General features: G+C 43.6%; 1 protein-coding gene across 1 annotated transcript in view; it reads left to right on the top strand.

The window, feature by feature from the left end:
- LOC106590466 (adenylate cyclase type 9) overlaps positions 1 to 22,777 on the top strand; it is a 108,763-nt gene extending 85,986 nt beyond the window's left edge. Inside the window, exons 6-13 of the mRNA XM_082966178.1 lie at positions 6,311 to 6,528; positions 6,716 to 6,996; positions 11,552 to 11,654; positions 12,237 to 12,445; positions 12,697 to 12,856; positions 13,232 to 13,380; positions 15,086 to 15,115; positions 16,591 to 22,777. Coding sequence (XP_082822304.1) covers positions 6,311 to 6,528; positions 6,716 to 6,996; positions 11,552 to 11,654; positions 12,237 to 12,445; positions 12,697 to 12,856; positions 13,232 to 13,380; positions 15,086 to 15,115; positions 16,591 to 18,010 — 2,570 coding nt within the window. The 3' untranslated portion in view covers positions 18,011 to 22,777. The remainder of the gene's footprint in view (positions 1 to 6,310; positions 6,529 to 6,715; positions 6,997 to 11,551; positions 11,655 to 12,236; positions 12,446 to 12,696; positions 12,857 to 13,231; positions 13,381 to 15,085; positions 15,116 to 16,590) is intronic.
- The last annotated feature ends 218 nt before the right edge of the window (positions 22,778 to 22,995 follow it).

Below are 22,995 nucleotides of genomic sequence, written 5' to 3'. Positions count from 1 at the left end.
TGGCTGGGCCAAGGGTGAGCCCTAAGCCAGCTCCCCGTGCTTATTGTGAGGATCGTATGGAGTGGAGGGCGCCGAGGTATGCAGAAGTGCGCACGATCTCGCCCATACGCACGCACAGTCCAGTGCAAGTGATCCCAGCCCCTCGCAAGTGCCGTGCTAGAGTGGGCATCCAGCCTGGTAGGAGGATGCCTGCGCAGCGCATCTGGTCACCGGTGCGCCTCCTAGGTCCAGGCTACCCTACGCCCGCTCTACGCACGGCAACCATCAGGCCCCTGCACAGCCCAGTTCGCCCTGTACCAGCACTCCGCTCGTACAGGGCTACTAGTTCCATCCAGCCAGGACGGGTTGTGCAGGAGGTGCGATCGAGACCGCCTGTGCGTCTTCACGGCCCGGTATATCCACAGCCAGCATCACGCACCAGGCCTCCAGTGCGTCAGCCCAGTCCAACTCAGCCTGTTCCCGCTCTCCGCACTAGCCCTGAGGTGCGTGTCCCCAAACTGGCACTTCCAGTACCAGCACCACGCATCAGGCTTCCAGTGCGGCAGCCCAGTCCCGAGCTTCTGACGACAGCGCCCCGTCCAGAGTGTCCGGAGACAGTACCCCGTCCAGAGTGTCCGACGACAGTGCCCCGTCCAGAGTGTCCGACGACAGTGCCCCGTCCAGAGTGTCCGACGACAGTGCCCCGTCCAGAGTGTTCGGCAACAGTGCCCCGTCCAGAGTATCCGGCAACAGTACCCCGTCCAGAGTATCCGGTAATAGTGTATAGCCCGGAACCGAGTGAGACGGCCTACAGTTTGGAACCAAGAGAGACGGCCCACTGTTCAGAGTCGAGTGAGACGGCCCACTGTTCAGAGTCGAGTGAGACGGCCCACAGTTCGGAACGGAGTGAGAGGGTCTACAGTCCGGAACCGAGTAAGACGGCCTACAGTCCGGAACCAAGTGAGAGGGCCTGCAGCTCAGAACCGAGTGAGTCTGCCTACAGTCCGGAACTGAGTGAGTCTGCCTACAGTCCGGAACCGAGTGAGTCTGCCTACAGTCCGGAACCGAGTGAGTCTGCCTACAGCCCGGAACCGAGTGAGTCTGCCTACAGCCCGGAACCGAGTGAGTCTGCCTACAGTCCGGAACCGAGTGAGTCTGCCTACAGTCCGGAACCGAGTGAGTCTGCCTACAGTCCGGAACCGAGTGAGTCTGCCTACAGTCCGGAGCCGAGTGAGTCTGCCTACAGTCCGGAGCCGAGCGAGTCTGCCTACAGTCCGGAGCCGAGCGGGTCTGCCTACGGTCCGGAACAGAGTGGGTCTGCCTACAGTCTGGAGCTTCCAGAGTCGGCCTACAGTCCGGAGCCCCCAGAGACGCTATACAGCCCTGAGTATTCTGCAGGGGTGGACAGGTTGGGTGGGGGTTGTAGACCGGAACCTGAGCCACCTCCAGTATAGGTGGGTTGGGGAGGGGGGGGGGGGGTGTAGCACAGGAGCTGTCGTTGACGGCAGCCACCCTCCCTTCCCTCCCTTTAGTTAGGGGTTTATTTATTTATTTATTTTTTGGTTTAGGTGCATACGGGGTCTGCACCTTTGGGGGGGGGGGTAATGTCACGTCCTGACCAGTAGAGGAAGTATTAGTTATTGTAGTTTGGTCAGGACGTGCAGAGGGTATTTGTTTTATGTGGTTCGGGGGTTATGTGTATTGTAGAGGGGTGTTTTATTTATGTGTTCCGGGGTTTTGGTGTATGTTCTGGTTTTTGTATTCTAGGGTTTTTCTAGTGGTTATATTTCTTTGTGGTCTGTGGCTCTCGATCAGGAACAGCTGTTCATCGTTGTTCCTGATTGAAAGTCATATTTAAAGAGCTTGTTTTCACTTGTTTGTTTGTGGGTAGTTGTTTTAGCACTGCTTTTAGTTAGCCTGCTAAACTGTTCCTGTCGTTCTTTGTTCATTGTTTTTTCGTGTTCACTTTAATAAATAAGTATGAGTATTCACGTACCCGCTGCGCCTTGGTCTCATCTATACGACAGTCGTGACAAGGGGACTCTTTTCCAGGTTAATCTCTCTGTAGGTGATGACTTTGTTATGGAAGGTTTGGGAATCGCTTCCTTTTAGGTGGTTGTAGAATTTAACGTCTCTTTTCTAGATTTTGATAATTAGCTGGTATCGGCCTAATTCTGCTCTGCATGCATTATTTGGTGTTTTACGTTGTACACAGAGGATATTTTTGCAGAATTCTGCATGCAGAGTCTCAATTTGGTGTTTGTCCCATTTTGTGAATTCTTGGTTTGTGAGTGGACCCCAGACCTCCCAACCATAAAGTGCAATGGGTTCCATAACTGATTGAAGTATTTTTAGCCAGATCCTAATTGGTATGTGAAATGTTATGTTCCTTTTGATGGCATAGAATGCCCTTCTTGCCTTGTCTCTCAGATCGTTCACAGCTTTGTGGAAGTTACCTGTGGCGCTGATGTTTAGGCCAAGGTATGTATCGTTTTTTGTGTTCTAGGGCAACGGTGTCTAGATGGAATTTGTGCTTGTGGTCCTGGCGACTGGACCTTTTTTGGAACAACATTATTGTGGTCTTACTGAGATTTACTGTCAGGGTTCAGGTCTGGCAGAAGATCTAGGTGCTGCTGTAGGCCCTCCTTGGTTCTATCATCTCTCACACACAAACAAACAGGCATAAATACACACTCCTTCTCTCTTTCCTCTCTCCTTTTGTTTCTCTTTCACTCTACGCTCTCTCCTTTCCTTTCTCTCTTTCTCTTTCTCTCTCTCTCTCCCTCTTTCTTTCTTTCTTTCTTTCTTTCTTTTTCTTTCTTTCTTTCTCTCTCTCTTACACTCTTGCACACACACTCCCTTTTCTTGCAGTACATTGTTTTGATAAAATCCACTCATCTCTGATTCCCATGTCCTGCCTCAGTAAACATAGACAGTTGGTAACAAGACCACTGTAAGAGTGTGTGTGCTGTGTTGCCCACTGTTATACAACTTTCCATTCACTTCCTCTTGCTGTTTCTCACACTGTAGTGTTCTTCCCCCCGTCCCTGTTCCTGTTCACTGGCCCACAGCCACACACACACACACACACACACACACACACACACACACACACACACACACAGATACATACATACATACATACATGCATACATACATACATACATACATACATACATACATACATACACACACACACACACACACACACACACACACACACACACACACATATATATGCAGAGACAGACAGACACACACACACATATATGCAGAGACAGACAGACACATGCATGCAGAGACAGACAGACAGACAGTAGGTCATGGCCCGGTACGCTCCTATTAGTCAAGCTAATGGACCACAACTTCGAGGCACACACACACACCCCCACACCCAGGGATAGCCAGGGAGACCCAGACAGGCTAGAATAGAATATATTACTATATTAGGTATGTTGTTCACAGTGACACCAGTGACAGTGACTGATCTGGCAACAGAAGAGAGAGAGAGAGGAGAGATAGAGTCTGGTGGGTTTTGGTTCTCATGAACTGATTTGAGGGGTGGAGAGAGGGAGGGAGACAGAGAGGAAAGGGGAATACCTAGTCAGTTGTACAACTGAATGCATTCAACTGAAATGTCTTCCGCATTTATAATTTTTTAAATATTATTTAACCATTTAACTAGGCAAGTCAGTTAAGAACAAATTCTTATTTACGATGATGGCCTACCCCGGCCAAACCCTAACACGGACTACGCTGGGCCAATTGTGTGCCTCCCTATGGGACTCCCAATCACGGCCGGTTGTGATCCAGCCTGGAATCGAACCAGGGTCTGTAGAGATGCCTCTAGCACTGAGATGCAGTGCCTTAGAATGCTGCGCCACTCGGGAGCCCCAACCCCTCTGAATCAGAGAGGTGTGAGAGAGAGGTGCAAGAGAGAGGTAGAGAGAGAGGGTTCCCTTTTGTACTTCAACCATTTGCACATTGTTACAACACTGTATATATACATAATATGACATTTGTAATGTCTTTATTCTTTTGGAACTTCTGTGAGTGTAATGTTTACTGTTAATTTTTATTGTTTATTTCACTTTTGTATATTATCTACTTCACTTGTTTTGGCAATGTTAATATATGTTTCCCATGCCTTGAATTGAATTGAGTTAGAGAGACACTGGGAAATGAGATAAGAGCACTTCTTCTTATGGTGGTGTGTCTGCCAATGGAAGTGGTAGAGTGAAAATATGGAGAGAGAGAGAAAGGTAAAGGGAAGAGATAGATAGTGATGGAGGAAAGTGAGTGATGAAGTGAGGAGAAAGACAGAAGAGATGAATGGGCCCTCAGCCTTGGTGATTCTAAAAGACACGTGAGAGAAACAGAGAAGCACAATATGAGTGTGACTCACTCAGTAAAGAGCTAGTGCAAACACACACACTCAAACTCATACATACAGACTGACGCGCACACACACTTATACATGAGCTTACTAATATACAGATCAAATACACTCACAGCAAAGGCTGACACATCACACGTAGCTAGATACATCTTTCATGTGTGTGTGTTCATCTGAAACATATTCATAGACACACACTTTTTTCATAAAAACATATTCAGAGAACTTTTGCATTAGTGCAGGAACAGGGAACTAGTTCCTAGAAATATTTTTTTTAATTAAAATGTGTTTTACAGTTTTCCTATTTGCTTACAATCCCCTGAGCTTCCACTGTGTTTTGATTATGAGAGGTAGCATCAGTAATGTTGAACAACGAGAGCACTAGCTAACCTAGCCTAGCATTGGCTGTGTTTGAATTGTGAGACATCTATCTAGCCTGGCTAGCATTTCATTTTGAACTGAGAGACCAGTTAGCTAACCTATTCTAGCATTGTGTTTGAACTGTGAGAGCACTTGTTAGCCTAGTTAGTATAAGCTTTTAGTATAAGCTCTTTTTGAACTTGCCTAGCATTAGCCATGTTTAAAATTATGAGAGCTAATCTTGCTAGTATTAGCTGTATATGAACTATGATACCTTTATCTAGCCCAACTAGCTTTAGCGTGTTTGAACAGGCTGATACCGGCTGGCCGTTGGCCACTTCTAGTAATCCAGTGTTTGTGTATTTCCTTGTTTGCCCCACAGCATTGTTAAAGGAAAGATGACTATGTTACAAAACTCATCATGACAGTTGTATTTCTGCCAGCTTCAACGGCAGTAGCTCAAATACACATTAAAACATTAAATGACCCCTGTAATCGATAAAACATCACTCAGAGCTGCACAAAAACTATATAACATTCAAAATAGGGGAATCTTTCCTTTAAATGGCAATTCCGCCACTTTTCAACCTCATATTCATTATCTCCAGCACAATACCAGTGTCTCTACGTATGTGAAAACGGCACGTTTCAATGATCTGTGGTTAAAAAAATAAGAAAGGTCCTCATGCTTCTCTGTGACATTTTGTTTTCTTTTGATGATGTCATCAGATATAACATTTTTCCCATATACACTGGTATTGTGCTGGCGATAATGAAAATGAGGTTGAAAAGTGGTGGAATTGCCCTTTAACTCAGCCACTACAGTCTGGTGTTGTGCAAACACACTGTGATACACCACAGCTTATATTACTGTCTCTCTCTGTCTGTCGGCAGGTCTGAATTACTGACTGATTGACTGACTTGACTGACTGTCGACAGGTCTGAATCACTGACTGACTGACTGACTGACTGTCTGTCTGTCGGCAGGTCTGAATCACGACTGACTGACTGACTGACTGACTGACTGACTGACTGACTAACTGTCTGACTCTCGGATTGCACAGTGCAACTGCTGGGTTGATTGTGTGTGGGAGCGTGTGTGTGTTATGGTGATTGTCTGTGTATTATTAAGTGTGTGTGTGTGTTATGGTGATTGTCTGTGTATTATTAAGTGTGTGTGTTATGGTGATTGTCTGTGTATTATTAAGTGTGTGTGTTATGGTGATTGTCTGTGTATTATTAAGTGTGTGTGTTATGGTGGTTGTCTGTGTATTATTAAGTGTGTGTGTTATGGTGGTTGTCTGTGTATTATTAAGTGTGTGTGTTATGGTGGTTGTCTGTGTATTATTAAGTGTGTATGTTATGGTGGTTGTCTGTGTATTAAGTGTGTGTGTTATGGTGGTTGTCTGTGTATTATTAAGTGTGTGTGTTATGGTGATTGTCTGTGTATTATTAAGTGTGTATGTTATGGTGGTTGTCTGTGTATTATTAAGTGTGTGTGTTATGGTGGTTGTCTGTGTATTATTAAGTGTGTGTTCTTGTGTATTGACAGCTGTGTGTGTTTCCCCTCTGCAGGGATGAAGACCTACCTGATCTCAGGGAGGAAGTTAGAGCATGCTCAGTGTGGTTGTTCTCAGGACATCCTGACCCCGTGCCCTCGCCCCCACACCTCTGCCCTCATGCCTGGGGGGGCTGCTGCCCTCTGTGTGTCCTGCACTGTGAATGGGGAGCAGACAGAGGAGGGGGCCGGACTCAATGGATGCCAGGATGAACATAAGACTAACAGCGCCAAGGTAGATCACACGCCTATGCAGGCACGCAAGGACGCATCCACACACACACACACACACACACACACAAACACACACACTGACAACACACTGCTATGCCAACGTAGCTTACCACACACCTACTAATAACACACACCTGCACCACACACTTGTCTAACACACATCCCTCTCTCTCCTTCTTCTTCTGTAGTTTACTCCAGGCTGCAGCCCCAGGGCTCTGAATGGCATTCTCAGTCCTCCACTGGAGGACTTGGTAATGGCCAGCCAGAGCTCTCTATGCGACATGCTCCAGGAGAAAGAAAAGAAGACCAGTACGGGCACAGGGACGGGTACCAGCCTGGGTATGGGGGGTCCAGGAGGGGCGGGACCGGGAGGCACAGGCATGGACCACTCCGCCCTCATCCCGCTACGCTCCAAGAACTTCAGGGAGAAGAGTGACGTCCATTTTGTTGATGTCATCAAGGAGGACAGGTGAGGACAGGAGGGAGTATGGTGGCTTTTGACTTTACTTATGAACTGTTTTGAGTTCAGTACATCTAAATAACCTAGACCAGAGTTCAGTCATAAACCCTGACTCTGAACCAGTTTAGAGGAGCATATTAGCGTTGGGCGATAGTAGGTGGCTTTAGTGGAATGATTGACAGTCTAAAGCTGACCCTGGACTAGTTGTTATTTACTACTGCACTGTTGTTAGATACTACTGCACTGTTGTTAGATACTACTGCACTGTTGTTAGATACTACTGCACTGTTGTTAGATACTACTGCACTGTTAGATACTACTGCACTGTTGTTAGATACTACTGCACTGTTGTTAGATACTACTGCACTGTTGTTAGATACTACTGCACTGTTGTTAGATACTACTGCACTGTTGTTAGATACTACTGCACTGTTGTTAGATACTACTGCACTGTTGTTAGATACTACTGCACTGTTGTTAGATACTACTTCACTGCTGTTATTTACTACTGTACTGTTGTTAGATACAACTGCACTGTTGTTAGATACTACTGCACTGCTGTTAGATACTACTGCACTGTTGTTAGATACTACTGCACTGTTGTTAGATACTACTGCACTGCTGTTAGATACTATTGCACTGTTAGATACTATTGCACTGTTGTTAGATACTACTGCACTGTTGTTAGATACTACTGCACTGCTGTTAGATACTACTGCACTGTTGTTAGATACTACTGCACTGCTGTTAGATACTACTGCACTGTTGTTAGATACTACTGCACTGTTGTTAGATACTACTGCACTGCTGTTAGATACTACTGCACTGTTGTTAGATACTACTGCACTGTTGTTAGATACAACTGCACTGCTGTTAGATATTACTGCACTGCTGTTACATACTACTGCACTGTTGTTAGATACTACTGCACTGCTGTTAGATACTACTGCACTGTTGTTAGATACTACTGCACTGTTGTTACTGCACTGTTGTTAGATACTATTGCACTGTTAGATACTACTGCACTGTTGTTAGATACTACTGCACTGTTGTTAGATACTACTGCACTGCTGTTAGATACTACTGCACTGTTGTTAGATACTACTGCACTGTTGTTAGATACAACTGCACTGCTGTTAGATATTACTGCACTGCTGTTACATACTACTGCACTGTTGTTAGATACTACTGCACTGCTGTTAGATACTACTGCACTGTTGTTAGATACTACTGCACTGTTGTTACTGCACTGTTGTTAGATACTATTGCACTGTTGTTAGATACTACTGCACTGTTGTTAGATACTACTGCACTGTTGTTAGATACTATTGCACTGTTGTTAGATACTACTGCACTGCTGTTAGATAGTACTGCACTGCTGTTAGATACTACTGCACTGTTGTTAGATACTATTGCACTGTTGTTAGATACTACTGCACTGTTGTTAGATACTACTGCACTGTTGTTAGATACTACTGCACTGTTAGATACTACTGCACTGTTGTTAGATACTACTGCACTGCTGTTAGATACTACTGCACTGTTGTTAGATACTACTGCACTGTTGTTAGATATTACTGCACTGCTGTTAGATACTACTGCACTGTTGTTAGATACTATTGCACTGTTGTTAGATACTACTGCACTGCTGTTAGATACTACTGCACTGCTGTTAGATACTACTGCACTGTTGTTACTGCACTGTTGTTAGATACTATTGCACTGTTGTTAGATACTACTGCACTGTTGTTAGATACTACTGCACTGTTGTTAGATACTACTGCACTGTTGTTAGATACTATTGCACTGTTGTTAGATACTACTGCACTGTTGTTAGATACTACTGCACTGCTGTTACATACTACTGCACTGTTGTTAGATACTACTGCACTGCTGTTAGATAGTACTGCACTGCTGTTACATACTACTGCACTGTTGTTAGATACTACTGTACTGTTGTTAGATACTATTGCACTGTTGTTAGATACTACTGCACTGCTGTTAGATACTACTGCACTGTTGTTAGATACTACTGCACTGTTGTTAGATACTATTGCACTGTTGTTAGATACTACTGCACTGTTGTTAGATACTACTGCACTGCTGTTAGATAGTACTGCACTGCTGTTACATACTACTGCACTGTTGTTAGATACTATTGCACTGTTGTTAGATACTACTGCACTGTTGTTAGATACTACTGCACTGTTGTTAGATACTACTGCACTGTTAGATACTACTGCACTGTTGTTAGATACTATTGCACTGTTGTTAGATACTACTGCACTGTTGTTAGATACTACTGCACTGTTGTTAGATATTACTGCACTGTTGTTAGATACTACTGCACTGTTGTTAGATACTACTGCACTGCTGTTAGATATTACTGCACTGTTGTTAGATACTACTGCACTGTTGTTAGATACTACTGCACTGTTGTTAGATACTACTGCACTGTTGTTAGATATTACTGCACTGTTGTTAGATACTACTGCACTGCTGTTAGATACTACTGCACTGTTGTTAGATATTACTGCACTGTTGTTAGATACTACTGCACTGCTGTTAGATACTACTGCACTGTTGTTAGATACTACTGCACTGCTGTTAGATACTACTGCACTGTTGTTAGATACTACTGCACTATTGTTAGATACTACTGCACTGCTGTTAGATACTACTGCACTGATGTTAGATACTACTGCACTGTTGGAGCTAGGAACACAAGCATTTTGCTACACTCGCAATAACGTCTTCTAAATATGTGTATGTGACCAATAACATTTTATTTGATTTAGGAGCAGAACTGGGCATGTCTTGGCAGATCAGGGATTAGCCTACCTTAGGTTTAAAGTGAAAGGCCTTTTTCTTACAAACTCTAAATCCAATAATGCACTAATCAATATCAATGTAGTACTAACAAAAATAACATACGGTAGAACAAAAACACAGGAGAAATAAAAATAAGAAATAAGAAGGACAGGAGAAAGTAAGACGCTGTACAGGGTCAGTTCCAGTACCATATTATAATGTACAGGGATACTGGATCTATAGAGGTAGATATGTATAGGGGTAAACATACTATATACAGGGTCAGTTCCAGTTCCATATTATAATGTACAGGGATACTGGATCTATAGAGGTAGATATGTATAGAGGTAAACATACTATATACAGGGTCAGTACCATATTATAATGTACAGGGATACTGGATCTATAGAGGTAGATATGTATAGGGGTAAACATACTATATACAGGGTCAGTACCATATTATAATGTACAGGGATACTGGATCTATAGAGGTAGATATGTATAGAGGTAAACATACTATATACAGGGTCAGTACCATATTATAATGTACAGGGATACTGGATCTATAGAGGTAGATATGTATAGGGGTAAACATACTATATACAGGGTCAGTTCCAGTACCATATTATAATGTACAGGGATACTGGATCTATAGACGTAGATATGTATAGGGGTAAACATACTATATACAGGGTCAGTTCCAGTACCATATTATAATGTACAGGGATACTGGATCTATAGAGGTAGATATGTATAGAGGTAAACATACTATATACAGGGTCAGTTCCAGTACCATATTATAATGTACAGGGATACTGGATCTATAGAGGTAGATATGTATAGGGGTAAACATACTATATACAGGGTCAGTTCCAGTACCATATTATAATGTACAGGGATACTGGATCTATAGAGGTAGATATGTATAGGGGTAAACATACTATATACAGGGTCAGTACCATATTATAATGTACAGGGATACTGGATCTATAGAGGTAGATATGTATAGGGGTAAACATACTATATACAGGGTCAGTACCATATTATAATGTACAGGGATACTGGATCTATAGAGGTAGATATGTATAGGGGTAAACATACTATATACAGGGTCAGTTCCAGTACCATATTATAATGTACAGGGATACTGGATCTATAGAGGTAGATATGTATAGGGGTAAGGTGACTAGGCATCAGAATATATGATAAACAGAGTAGCAGCAGAGTATATGAATATTGTGTGTGTGTGTATAGAGTCAGTATATATGTGTGTGCATGTTATGGTTGTGTTGAGCGTGTCAGTGTGCGTGAGTGTGCATTGAGACAGTGCAAGAATAAAAATAACTAAAAGGTCAACTTAGATAGACATAGATCGTCTGTGTAGCCATTTGTTAGCTATTTAGCAGTCTTATGGCTTGGGGATAGAAGCTGTTCAGGAGCCTGTTGGTATCAGACTTGATACACCGGCACCACTTGCCGTGAGGAAGCAGAGAGAACAGTCCATGGCTTGGGTGGTTTAGGATTACCAACAGTGCTATGGTGATTAGTGTTGACAGCGTATATATTTTAAGTCGGTCACTAAGGGAGGAATCCCAGCTTGAGATGCATGCACTTAACCTCGATGATCACGTAAATAATGCATGGATGTCAATGGATGATTCAAGTCATGCATGCAGATGTCAAGTTCAAGTTAGGATTCCACCGTGAAACCCTCTACCGGTCTTTTCCTCAATCTATTCTCCTGTCTTTCAAGTCTGATGAAGGACTACTTCTTCAAGCCTCCCATCAACAAGCTGAGCCTCAACTTCCTGGAGAGACCTTTGGAGACAGCCTACCGCATCAGCTACCAGGAGGAGGTACACACACACACACACACACACACACACATAGACACCCTCAATCCGTGTCAGTCAAAGCCGTATCGACCACGTGTTCATACAAAGCCCCCTGCTGGTGTGTATAAGATATTTCAGTTCTAACAGTTTGACCACATTATAGTAGTAGTAATCTGAACTTTATCTCCTCTCTCTGTCCCTGTGTTGTTCGCCTCTCATCCCAACTGTCTAAGCACCGTTCCTTTCTCCTCTCCTTCTCTCTGTCTCTGACTACTCTCTCCCCTCCAGGTGGAGACCCAGGCCCCGGTGCAGACCTTCTCTCTATGTCTCTGACTACTCTCTCCCCTCCAGGTGGAGACCCAGGCCCCGGTGCAGACCTTCTCTCTATGTCTCTGACTACTCTCTCCCCTCCAGGTGGAGACCCAGGCCCCGGTGCAGACCTTCTCTCTATGTCTCTGACTACTCTCTCCCCTCCAGGTGGAGACCCAGGCCCCGGTGCAGACCTTCTCTCTATGTCTCTGACTACTCTCTCCCCTCCAGGTGGAGACCCAGGCCCCGGTGCAGACCTTCTCTCTATGTCTCTGACTACTCTCTCCCCTCCAGGTGGAGACCCAGGCCCCGGTGCAGACCTTCGCCAGCCCTACCTTCAGCTCCTTCCTGGATGTTCTCCTATCCTGCTCTGTGTTCCTCGCCCTCACCTTGGCCTGCTTCCTGGTTCCCATGGTCACCATGGAGACGCCTCCAGCAACCGTCCTGGGATTGGCTACCGCTGCTGGTCTGTTAGAGCTGGTCTCCCTGGTGCTGTCCATACGGTGAGGGATGGAGGGGGGAGATAGTGGGAGGGAGAGAGGGTGGGTAAAGTGAAAAGTGTCTGCTGCAGTTGGTCTCCCTGTTGCTATATGGAGGGATGAGAAATTAGGTAAAGGGAGGGAGGGAGAGAGAGAGGGGTAGAGGGTGTAAGAGAGAACTGATAGGGATGTGAGTCAGTGTATCACAATGTTGTCCTTTTTTGCTATTTACTTGTCCCTTCTTTACTCACCTCCTCCCCCTCGGCCCCCTGTAGTATGACGTTCTACCTGGACAACGTGTTGAGCTGTACCCAGACCTTGCTGAGGGTGGTGTCAGGCTGGATCCCCCGTCATGTGATCGGGGCCGTGCTGGTCTCACTTCCTGCCGTGTCCGTGTTCTCGCACCTCGCCTGCAGCCTCCACCTGCCCATCCAGGTAAGGAAAGATAGAGAGGGTAAAGGAGGAGGGCAGACTGGCAGACATGGGGTTCTAGTCAGGGATGGTCAAAATGGGTTTGAACGCTGGTCTAGATGACAGATGGCAAATGCATTACTGCTAACAATACTTATTTACAATAATAGGTGTTCTCAAGTGTATGGGACTAAGTGTCAAGAGCATTGAGTATGTTTATGTTACCATATGTAATATATTGTGTGAGTACTCTTGTGTACCAGGGTAAAGTTCCATTTCAGTTCAGTCAATTTGGGAAATAACCTGAAATTCCAATTCCCGATTTCTTCTCATATAGAAGCATTGAGGAAAATTTGAATTTCTGTTTACACAAACAACTGTTTTGTGTCCTCCCTCTAGGTAACCATGTTCCTGTGCTGTGCAGTGACCATAGCCATCATCCAGTACTGTAACTTCTGCCAGCTGAGTTTCTGGATGAGATCTGCCCTGGCCACGGCTGTTGGTGTGGCTCTACTAGTGCTGCTCCACAGCCCCCTCAACAGGACAGGGTGAGTACTGCAGCCTATACGTATTTACGACCCATTCAGAACTTGAATCAAATCCTATCCAATTTTTTGCGTACACATACTTTGCAGATGTTATCGCGAGTGTGCAGTAATACCTGACAATACAAAACAATACACTCAAATCCCCAAAATAAAAGAAAGGAATTAAGAAATATATCAATATTAGCAATCCGCATGTCTGTTCTTCTTATTGGTGTCCTTTAGTGGTGGTTTCTTTGCAGCAATTCCACCATGAAGGTCTGATTCATGCAGTCTCCTATGAACAGTTGATGTTGAGATGTGTCTGTTACTTGAACTCTGTGAAGCATTTATTTGGGCTGCAATTTCTAAGGATGGTAACTCTAATGAATGTATCCTCTGCATTAGAGGTAACTCTGGGTCTTCCTTTCCTGTGGCGGTCCTCATGAGAGCCAGTTTCATCATAGCGCTTGATGGTTTTTGCGACTGCACTTGAAGAAACCTTCAAAGTTCTTTACATTTTCCGTATTGACGGACCTTCATGTCTTAAAGTATTGATGAACTGTCGTTTCTCTTTGCTTATTTGACCTGTTCTTGCCATAATATGGACTTGGTATTTTACCAAATAGGGCTATCTTCTATTTACCACCCCTACCTTGTCACAACACAACTGATTGACTCAAACGCATTAAGAAGGATTCATTTCCACAAATTAACTTTTAACAAATGCATTCCAGGTGACTACCTCATGAAGCTGGTTGAGAGAATGCCATGAGTGTGCAAAGCTGTGATCAAGGCAAAGGGTGGCTACTTTGAAGAATCTCAAATATAAAATATATTTTGATTTGTTTAACACTTTTTTTTGGTTACTACATGATTCCATATGTGTTATTTCATAGTTTTGACGTATTCTACAATGTAGAAAATAGTAAAAATAAAGAAAAACCCTTGAATGAGTAGGTGTGTCCAAAGTTTTGACTGGTACTGTATATGATTGTGTGTATAGGCATTATGGACAATATATGAATAGAAAAGGTGTGTACAACAGTAGTTATATAGGATGAGCAACTAGAATACAGTGTATACATATGAAGTGGGTAAAACAGGATGTAAACAGTGTTCCATGACTGTGTACATAGGGCAGCAGTCTCTAAGGTGGAGGGTAGAGTACCGGGTGGTATCCGGCTAGTATCAGTGACTAAAGTTCAGGGCAGGGTACTGGGCGGAGGCTGGCTAGTGGTGACTGTTTAACAGTCTGATGGCCTGGAGATAAAAAGCTTTTTTTCAGTCTCTCGGTCCCAGCTTTGATGCACCTGTACTGTCTCCGCCTTCTAGAGGGTAGCGGGTTGAAACATTTGAAACTTTACAACATTTTGAAGATGTTATAACTTATGTTATAATGTTAAAACTTTAAGCTCAATTTTTTATTTATTTATTGTATAGCTTGCAGTTTATTTGCCATTAGTCAGCCATAAGTCAGCATTTTATGACATACACAATATGCACAATAATACACAATATACCTCTCCCTCCCAGTGGCTCTTGGGAAATGTTCATATTCATCTGTTTGTGAGCCAAGTTGTGTGTGTGAGTAAGTGTGTTGGAGTGTGAGTGTGTTGGAATGTGTTATCGCTGTGTTTAACTCACAGGAGTCATTCTAAGAGGTTGATATGAATCAGTCAGCCGTGTGTGTGTGTGTGTAACTGACGGGAGTCACTCTGTCTTGCAGCTCCAGTAATGACAGTTCTCCAGCGATGGGGTGAGTGTTGCCATGGAAACACAGAATGTTGATGGATGAGTGACATTTGGGAGGGTGACGGGGGTGAAAGGAGAGAAGAGGGGCCGTCTTTCTATCTTTCTCTTTCTATCTCTCTCTCTCTTTCTCCCTCTCTCTTCACTCTCTCCCTCTCTCACTCTCTTTTCTCCCTCTCTCTTCACTCTCTCCCTCTCTCACTCTCTTTTCTCCCTCTCTCCTCTCCTCTCTTTTCTCAAACTGTGAAGTATGGCTGGTGTAATCATAGCAGCTAAATGTCAGCAGCAGTGGCTATGCCTGCATCTCAAAGGCACCCTATTCTCTACTTAGTGCACTACTTTTGACCAGGGCCCATAGGGAATAGAGTTCCATTTGGGACAGATCCTGTGAGTCAGACTGGCTAGCTGGTCCTATTTATACGAGCCACGGGTTAAGCTCAACTGTGGGAGAGATGCTGCAGGTAGAGGATCTGAAATAATACATACATCATGAAGGACCATGTTGGCCTTTTTTAACAAGAGGGATAATGAGTTGAATTGATGCTATGATGGGTATCTTTGAGCCTATAGCCAAGTGATTTAAGTTGTGAAAGTGCTTGGCATGTATAGCGTGGTACGGTAGACACTGAATGGGTGTGGTTCATGGTAATGCAACTGCTGCGTAACGATATCAACCCCCTCCCGTCTGTCTGTCTGTCTGTCTGTCTGTCTGTCTCGGTCTGTCTGTCTCGGTCTGTCTGTCTCTGTCTGTCTGTCTGTCTGTCTGTGTCTCGGTCGGTCTGTCTGTCTGTGTCTCGGTCGGTCTGTCTGTCTGTGTCTCGGTCGGTCTGTCTGTCTGTGTCTCGGTCGGTCTGTCTGTCTGTGTCTCGGTCGGTCTGTCTGTCTGTCTGTCTCGGTCTGTCTGTCTGTCTGTCTCGGTCTGTCTGTCAGTCTCGGTCTGTCTGTCTCTCGGTCTGTCTGTCTCTCGGTCTGTCTGTCTGTCTCTCGGTCTGTCTGTCTGTCTCTCGGTCTGTCTGTCTCTCGGTCTGTCTGTCTCTCGGTCTGTCTGTCTCTCGGTCTGTCTGTCTGTCTCTCGGTCTGTCTGTCTGTCTCTCGGTCTGTCTGTCTCTTGGTCTGTCTGTCTCTTGGTCTGTCTGTCTCTCTGTATGTCTTTCTGTCTGTCTTGTCTCATGACTGTCTGGCTGGCTGGCTCTGTCTGTCTACCTCTCTCTACACCCTCACTTTTTATCTCTCTCTCGCTCTATCTCTCACATTCTCTCTCTGTCTACCCATCTCTCTCTACACCCTCCCTTCTTATCTCTCTCACTCTCTCTCTACACCCTCCTTTCTTAACTTTCTTTCTTTCTTTCTTTCTTTCTTTCTTTCTTTCTTTCTTTCTTTCTTTCTCTCTCTTTCTGTCTAGCCACCACACCACTCCTTTCTCTCTCTGTCTGCCCTCATCTACCTCCTGCCCTCTTCTCATTTTCTCCTTCTCTTTTCCAGTAACCTCACCAATGAGACATGGTCCACTCCAGAACCACATCCAGACACCATGGACCCCGTGAGACCCCTAGACCTACTGGTCCCAGAAGCAGTACTCACCTACTTCCTCCTCCTCCTATTGGTCTGGTTCCTGAACCACGAGTTCGAGGTCAGCTACCGTCTCCATTACCACGGCAACATAGAGGCCGACAAGCACCGCGTCAAGATCCAGAACATGCGGGACCAGGCCGACTGGTTGCTAGGCAACATCATCCCAATCCACGTCGCCGAGCAGCTCAAGGTGACCCAGTCGTACTCCAAAAATCACGACAACGCCGGGGTCATCTTTGCGAGTATTGTGAATTTTTCTGAATTCTACGAGGAAAGTTACGAAGGCGGGAAGGAGTGTTACCGAGTGCTCAATGAGCTCATCGGCGACTTCGATGAGTTGCTACGGAAACCGGACTTCGCCAACGTGGAGAAGATCAAAACGATCGGCGCCACGTACATGGCGGCGTCCGGGCTGAACCCTCAACAGTGCATTGACGACTCCCACCCCAACTCTAACCACCTGAGGGCGCTGTTCGACTTCGCCCTCGAGATGATGGGTGTTTTGGACGACTTCAATAAAAACATGCTAGGCTTTGGGTTTAAGCTCCGTATCGGGTTCAACCATGGTCCCCTGACGGCGGGGGTGATCGGCACTACCAAGTTGCTCTACGACATCTGGGGAGACACAGTGAATATTGCGAGTCGCATGGACTCTACAGGGGTGGAGTGTCGGGTACAGGTGAGTGAGGAGAGCCACTCGGCGCTCAGCGGAATGGGGTTAGAGTTCGACTACCGCGGTACAGTCAACGTCAAGGGCAAAGGTCAAATGAGGACCTTCCTGTATCCCAGGAGTGCTGAAAGAGGTGGGCAGCTATTGGCTGAGCCTTGGCTACAGCCACATCAATTAGTTGCTGTTTTGCCCCCGGTGAAACCTGTCCAATCACAGGCAGCCGTTGGACCCGTGGGGGAAGGGGACGCCGTTAATACGACCAAGTCTGATGCAGGTGCCAATGCGCCAGCTCCTCCTCCCTTATCCTCTTCTTACACTCCTCCCACCTCCTCCTCTTCCTCCACATTCACCCCCCAAGCCTCTTCCATAGGACCTCCTGGAGCTCCTTCAGGACTAGGGCCAGAGCCAGGCCCGGCCAAGCCCTGCGGGGTGAGGGCAGATCGGGCAGAGGGGTACAGGGACGCTCCTCCAACCCCACCAGGAATCCCCCAAACTGGGGCTGGCCACCCCCCTGCTACGGGCACGGACCCTCACCTCCTTACCCTGGACCTAGACCCGGAGCTAGTACCCTGTACCTTGGCACAGCCTGAGGAAGAGGATGAGGAGGAAGCGAATGAGCTGACAAAGCTCAATAAGGAGGATTTCATGTCACGCCTTTGATCCATCAAGTGCTGATCTAGGATCAGCTCCCCCTTATCCATATAATCCTATTCATTATGATTTTAAAGTCGAAACTGATCCTCGATCAGCACTCCTTTCTCTGAGCTGAGCTGAAGACAGAAGTAGCTACAGATACAGGTTTGTAGGGATGGGAGGAGTTTTTTCCCCCCTAACTTATCCATTAATCACCTTTCTGAACCAAAACAGATGTTTTTACATGATGAAATGTGACTGCAGACAGAGTGACCTTTGGACATTGACTTGTAGTCAAGCTATGATGGCTCATCACTTTTCTATAGGAAGGGGGAGGGCTGTGTTGAGCACAGTTATTGTGGCACAATATAATGGAGGGAGGAGGAGGATTAGAGAAAGGGTTTTTGCTTGTTGGTGTTGAGGTTTTATTTTTCTTATGCTTTGGTTGATATGTAGAGAAGTGCCTTCAGGACAAGAACCGTTAACGAACAAGAAATGAATATGGAACAAAAACACAAAAAAGGTTGGAACAATCTTTAGCATGACTTATTTTTTATATTTCAAACCTAGTCTACCGATGATGCTGTGGTTCTTTTACTACAAGTTGTTTTTTCAATGCAATTTATTTTGTTATTGTATCGTTATCGTTTGTGCCATATTCAGTTTTTCACTTGATCAGTTGTAGCCTATTCGCCTGACCGTAAAGGGAAATAAATGACGTGCCAGACAGTGGTGGATCATGGGTAAGAAGCACGAAGTTATGGGTAGAATAAGGGAATGACAAAAAGCAGTGTTATTGGTGTTTCTGCTTTGAAACGATGGCTTAGAGTGTTTGTGATGTGCTACATAGAACCAATACTAAAGGGGAAACCAACATAGGGATTTATCTTCACACTGACGCTTTTTTATGTCCAACTTTTCAGGAAGCACTTTTTTTTAAAGAAACTTCCGTACAGCTTCTTTAAGTGGTCTGTGGAACATAACTGTCGGAACCACAGGTCTCCTCACTTGGTCTCACACAACTTCTCCTAGACCTCTCTTCAATGGAAATGGCAAAATGGGATGGTAGCCTATACCAAGCAGTCTTGACAGTAAGAAAACTGAACAAATACGTTATAGCACTTTCAAGTAACGATTATACTCTAACAAGTATACTGAAAAAGCACAAATCTAAAAATCGTTTAAGGGAATCATAGTGTAGGAAATTAAAGGGACTATTTGGTTATATCAAAATGGGAAAGCACTTAAAATCTTTAGGGATAAAATGTGTTAAAAGTATGACATTCGCCAAAAGGAACAGAATTCATTACAAACAGTTTATTAACACGTTATAACATGTATTAATGTGTATTGAAGTGAATACTCAAGTTTGTATGAAGTTCTATACATTGTGTTAGTTGCCACAGAAACAAATTATTTTGACCGACACCAGATTCAACCAATGGCTAATCACGGCTGCCTTTAGCTTTGTGGGACATGCTGGTTTGAGGGGTGGGACGTTTAATCTTTTATCCAATCACAGCCTCTGCATGAGGGAGGCTCTACTGTATTAATGTACTTAAAATGTGCCACTTTCATCAAGTTATTATTTGGGTGCAATGCAACCTATATTTTTCAACGTTTTCCTTTTCAAGTACATTTTTTGTAGTGCCTAAAAAAACTATTTTTTGTTGAGTTAGTATGATGATGATAGCAATGATGATGATGATTGTATGTTTTATGAAATTATGAATCGCCTTCAGCAGTTCCAACTGCAACTCCTGTTTTGAGAAAATTAACATCTTGCTCACTTGTTTTTTCTCTCTCTCTCTCTCTCTCTCTCTCTCTCTGACTGATTCTCTGTGAATTCTATGTGAAGGGTGGTGTGCCCAAGGTCTCTTCCGTGCTCCCTCGCTTTTCTCTTTTCTCTCACCTTGCCTTTTCCCCTCTTTTCTGCTCAAGCTTTTACTTCTGAAAGAAAGGGTCTATAGGGGATTCATCTGTAGCCCTGTCACTTTTGTGTCTTACATTTCAGACAGAAAGTAGTATGAAAATCTGTGTGTCGTGTGTGCGCGTGTGCTTTTTTCCCCAAGTCTATTTGACTAAGGAGAAAGAGTGAAAGTTGAAGTTGCCCCTTGGTGCTGATCAAGGGTCCGTTTTGTGTTTTAATTCCTAATGGTCGATGCTCGGACTTGGGTAGAGTAATCTATCCAAGTAATCTTTGGGGATACCTCTACTCTAATCTGCAGGGAGAACCAATAAGAGCTAGTTTAAGGGTCTTTAAGTGGGCTATCAGACAAATTAAAAACATATGATACAAATCAAAGCAGATGTCCAATAACTTTAAGGTGAGTGCCCATAAAAAGATCTAGAAATCGTATTAAATCGGAATTAAGTGCTATATGTTGTTCATATTATGCCAATGTACCCTTGCCAAAATTCTGAGTCTGTTTAACGTTTGGGACTTTTGTTTACCTACCACCAATATGTACTTCTAAAATGTCAGTGCCTTTTGCTAGACATCTTGTGTGGATGAAGTTTGGTGGCTTATTGTCAGCCTTCTTGATATTTTTATCCTCAAATGCCTTTCCACTTCCAATAACTTTGTAGCACATTCATAGATTCTATATATCTGACTATAGTTAATAATTCGACACACACCATTTTTATATTATGAATTAAAGTACTGTGGATCTTTGTATTAAATATTTGGATATATTTTTATTTATCACACTTGAAAAAAAAAGCCATACTTTATCTGTCACTTCCACAGAAGCAGATCGTATTTACCATCAATCGTGTATCTATTTGGTTTATGATTGCTTAAGTAAGTGTTTGTGCATTGAATCACACTTGTATTTATTTTGGTAGTTAGAGTGAAACGGAGTACAGTAGCGATTTGTGTTGACTTTGGAGTGAAAGGGCACAGTAACCAAGACTGGTATCTAAGGGACAATTTTTTTTAAAGGGAACTAGGCAGAACAGGGAGGAGGGATATGGGCATGCCACCCTCTTACTAAAACCTTCACCAATACTGAGAAATAAAAAAGGGAATATAAGTAAAAATGAAACTGTCTCAAACTCTGTGCTCTCTGGTAAAAGGGGAGGAATGGGAGGGAATGACTTTGACTTTGCTTGTTTGAGTCTGGCGTTTTCACCACTTTGCTCTGTGTGTGTGTCTTTGTTCTTGTGTGTGTGTGTGTGGTGTGTGTGTGTGTGTGTGTGTGTGTGTGTGTGTGTGTGTGTGTGTGTGTTTTCATGGACATACTTATGTTTTTTTTGCTACCACTTCTCACCCATACACTCCCGCCATTGGTCATTGATTTCTTTCTTTGCCTCTCTTGACATTTCTAACCAACCTTAGGGTTTGTTTGTTTGTTAGCTTTCATGACATGGATTAAGCCTCCAGAAGTCTATTTTAATTGAGCCCAAGTAGTATAATTCTAAAGAATATATAATATATATGCCATTTAGCAGACACTTTTATACAAAATGACTTAGTCATGCGTGCATACATTTTACATATGGGTGGTCCTGGGAATCAAACACGCAATCCTGGCGTTACAAGCGCCATGCTCTACCGACCAGGCCATACAGGACCCAACTGAGCCATACAGGATAATTATGCTATACAATATCTAATACGAATTGGGAGACAAAAGCCAACAACGAACAAACTAATTATTCAGTAATTAACATAAGCTTAAACATCAAGAATGCATAGAACAGAGAGATTAAATATATATTGTTTGAACTGAACCAGTGTCTGAGCCTGTGTTTCTTTCTGCAGAAAAAGTCCTTTTACCAGGCCTTCACTATAGTAAATACAATTTGAATTGTTGAGAAAATATTGTTTTTTTTTCTTCTTTTTACTGTTTGGTTTGCAGATATACTAAATATGTGTGGGTGTGTTAGCACATTCAAACTATCATCACAAGCAAAAGAAAGTTGATAATTCACTCGCGATTAAATTGCACACTCACTTTCTTTCACTGCTATGGTAAATTAACTATAGTAAATGAGCTCCAATGTGTTATTTCCACACTGGGGAAAACAATATATATTGAAAAAAGCCAAAGTGTTTTAATTTGTTGATCTGAGATGTATGTTGTGTTTTTTTGCTCGTTTATATTTGCCTTTTTAAATCAGTCAGTGTGCTATTGTGTTTGTTTATTTGTTATTGTGCACATTAACCATAGCCAATGTATCATTTTTAAACACGATGAACATAATCTGTATACATTTGCACAAGGCACTCACTATGTATGTACATATGCAATATGTATTTGATGTCACAGTTATGATTTTGTTTCAACTTTTTGTACATGTGCCTGAGCCAGATTTGGACTTTTTGTGAAAATCGATGAACAGGAGAACACTTCAATATCAAACTGTTTTGTCGTCTGCCTGGCTGTCTGGGTGACTGTGTGAGTGATATATTACGTATGATCTTTCAAGGGCTTGTCAAAATAAGTATTTTAGATGCTGCAAGGGCAGCAATATTTCTACCATAATTATGACAACCAACAATCCCCTGCAACTAGCATAAGTACAATAGTAATATATTTTGTTCCTTGATTCAAGAGCCTGATGTTAATGTGGAGACCTATTAGGCTTATTAGACAGTCCAAAGTCCATCACACTGACATTTATTAAAAGAAGATGGACATTGGGGGGTTTGTTTGGGGGATAGGAGGAGGAAAGCAGCATTGTGTGCCAACATACACAGGAGAGATGAGGCCAGTGGGAAGGTAGGCCTGGCAGGTAAATCAAGAAAGAAAAGTACAGAAATTAAAGGATCCAAACTTTTGTTTATTTGTGTCATCTTCATTTTAGCCATATTTCATGTCAGAGAAGACTGATCAGATAGACTTCGGCCTAGCTACATTGATCCACACATTTTAGTGAAGAATGAAGAATTCACAAATGTTATTTATCATCTGCGTCCCTTTACAACAGCGATATTGACGTGAGGAATCAATAGCCTATTTATTACCAAGTTATTACGGTGAATACTAATTCTCACAAGGTCT

This window comes from Salmo salar, chromosome 02 (genome assembly GCF_965601325.2).
Source record: "Salmo salar chromosome 02, fSalSal1, whole genome shotgun sequence".
Lineage (NCBI taxonomy): Eukaryota > Metazoa > Chordata > Actinopteri > Salmoniformes > Salmonidae > Salmo > Salmo salar.
The sequence above is the reverse complement of the archived record's forward strand: the minus strand, read 5'-3'. Positions and strand labels throughout refer to the sequence as shown.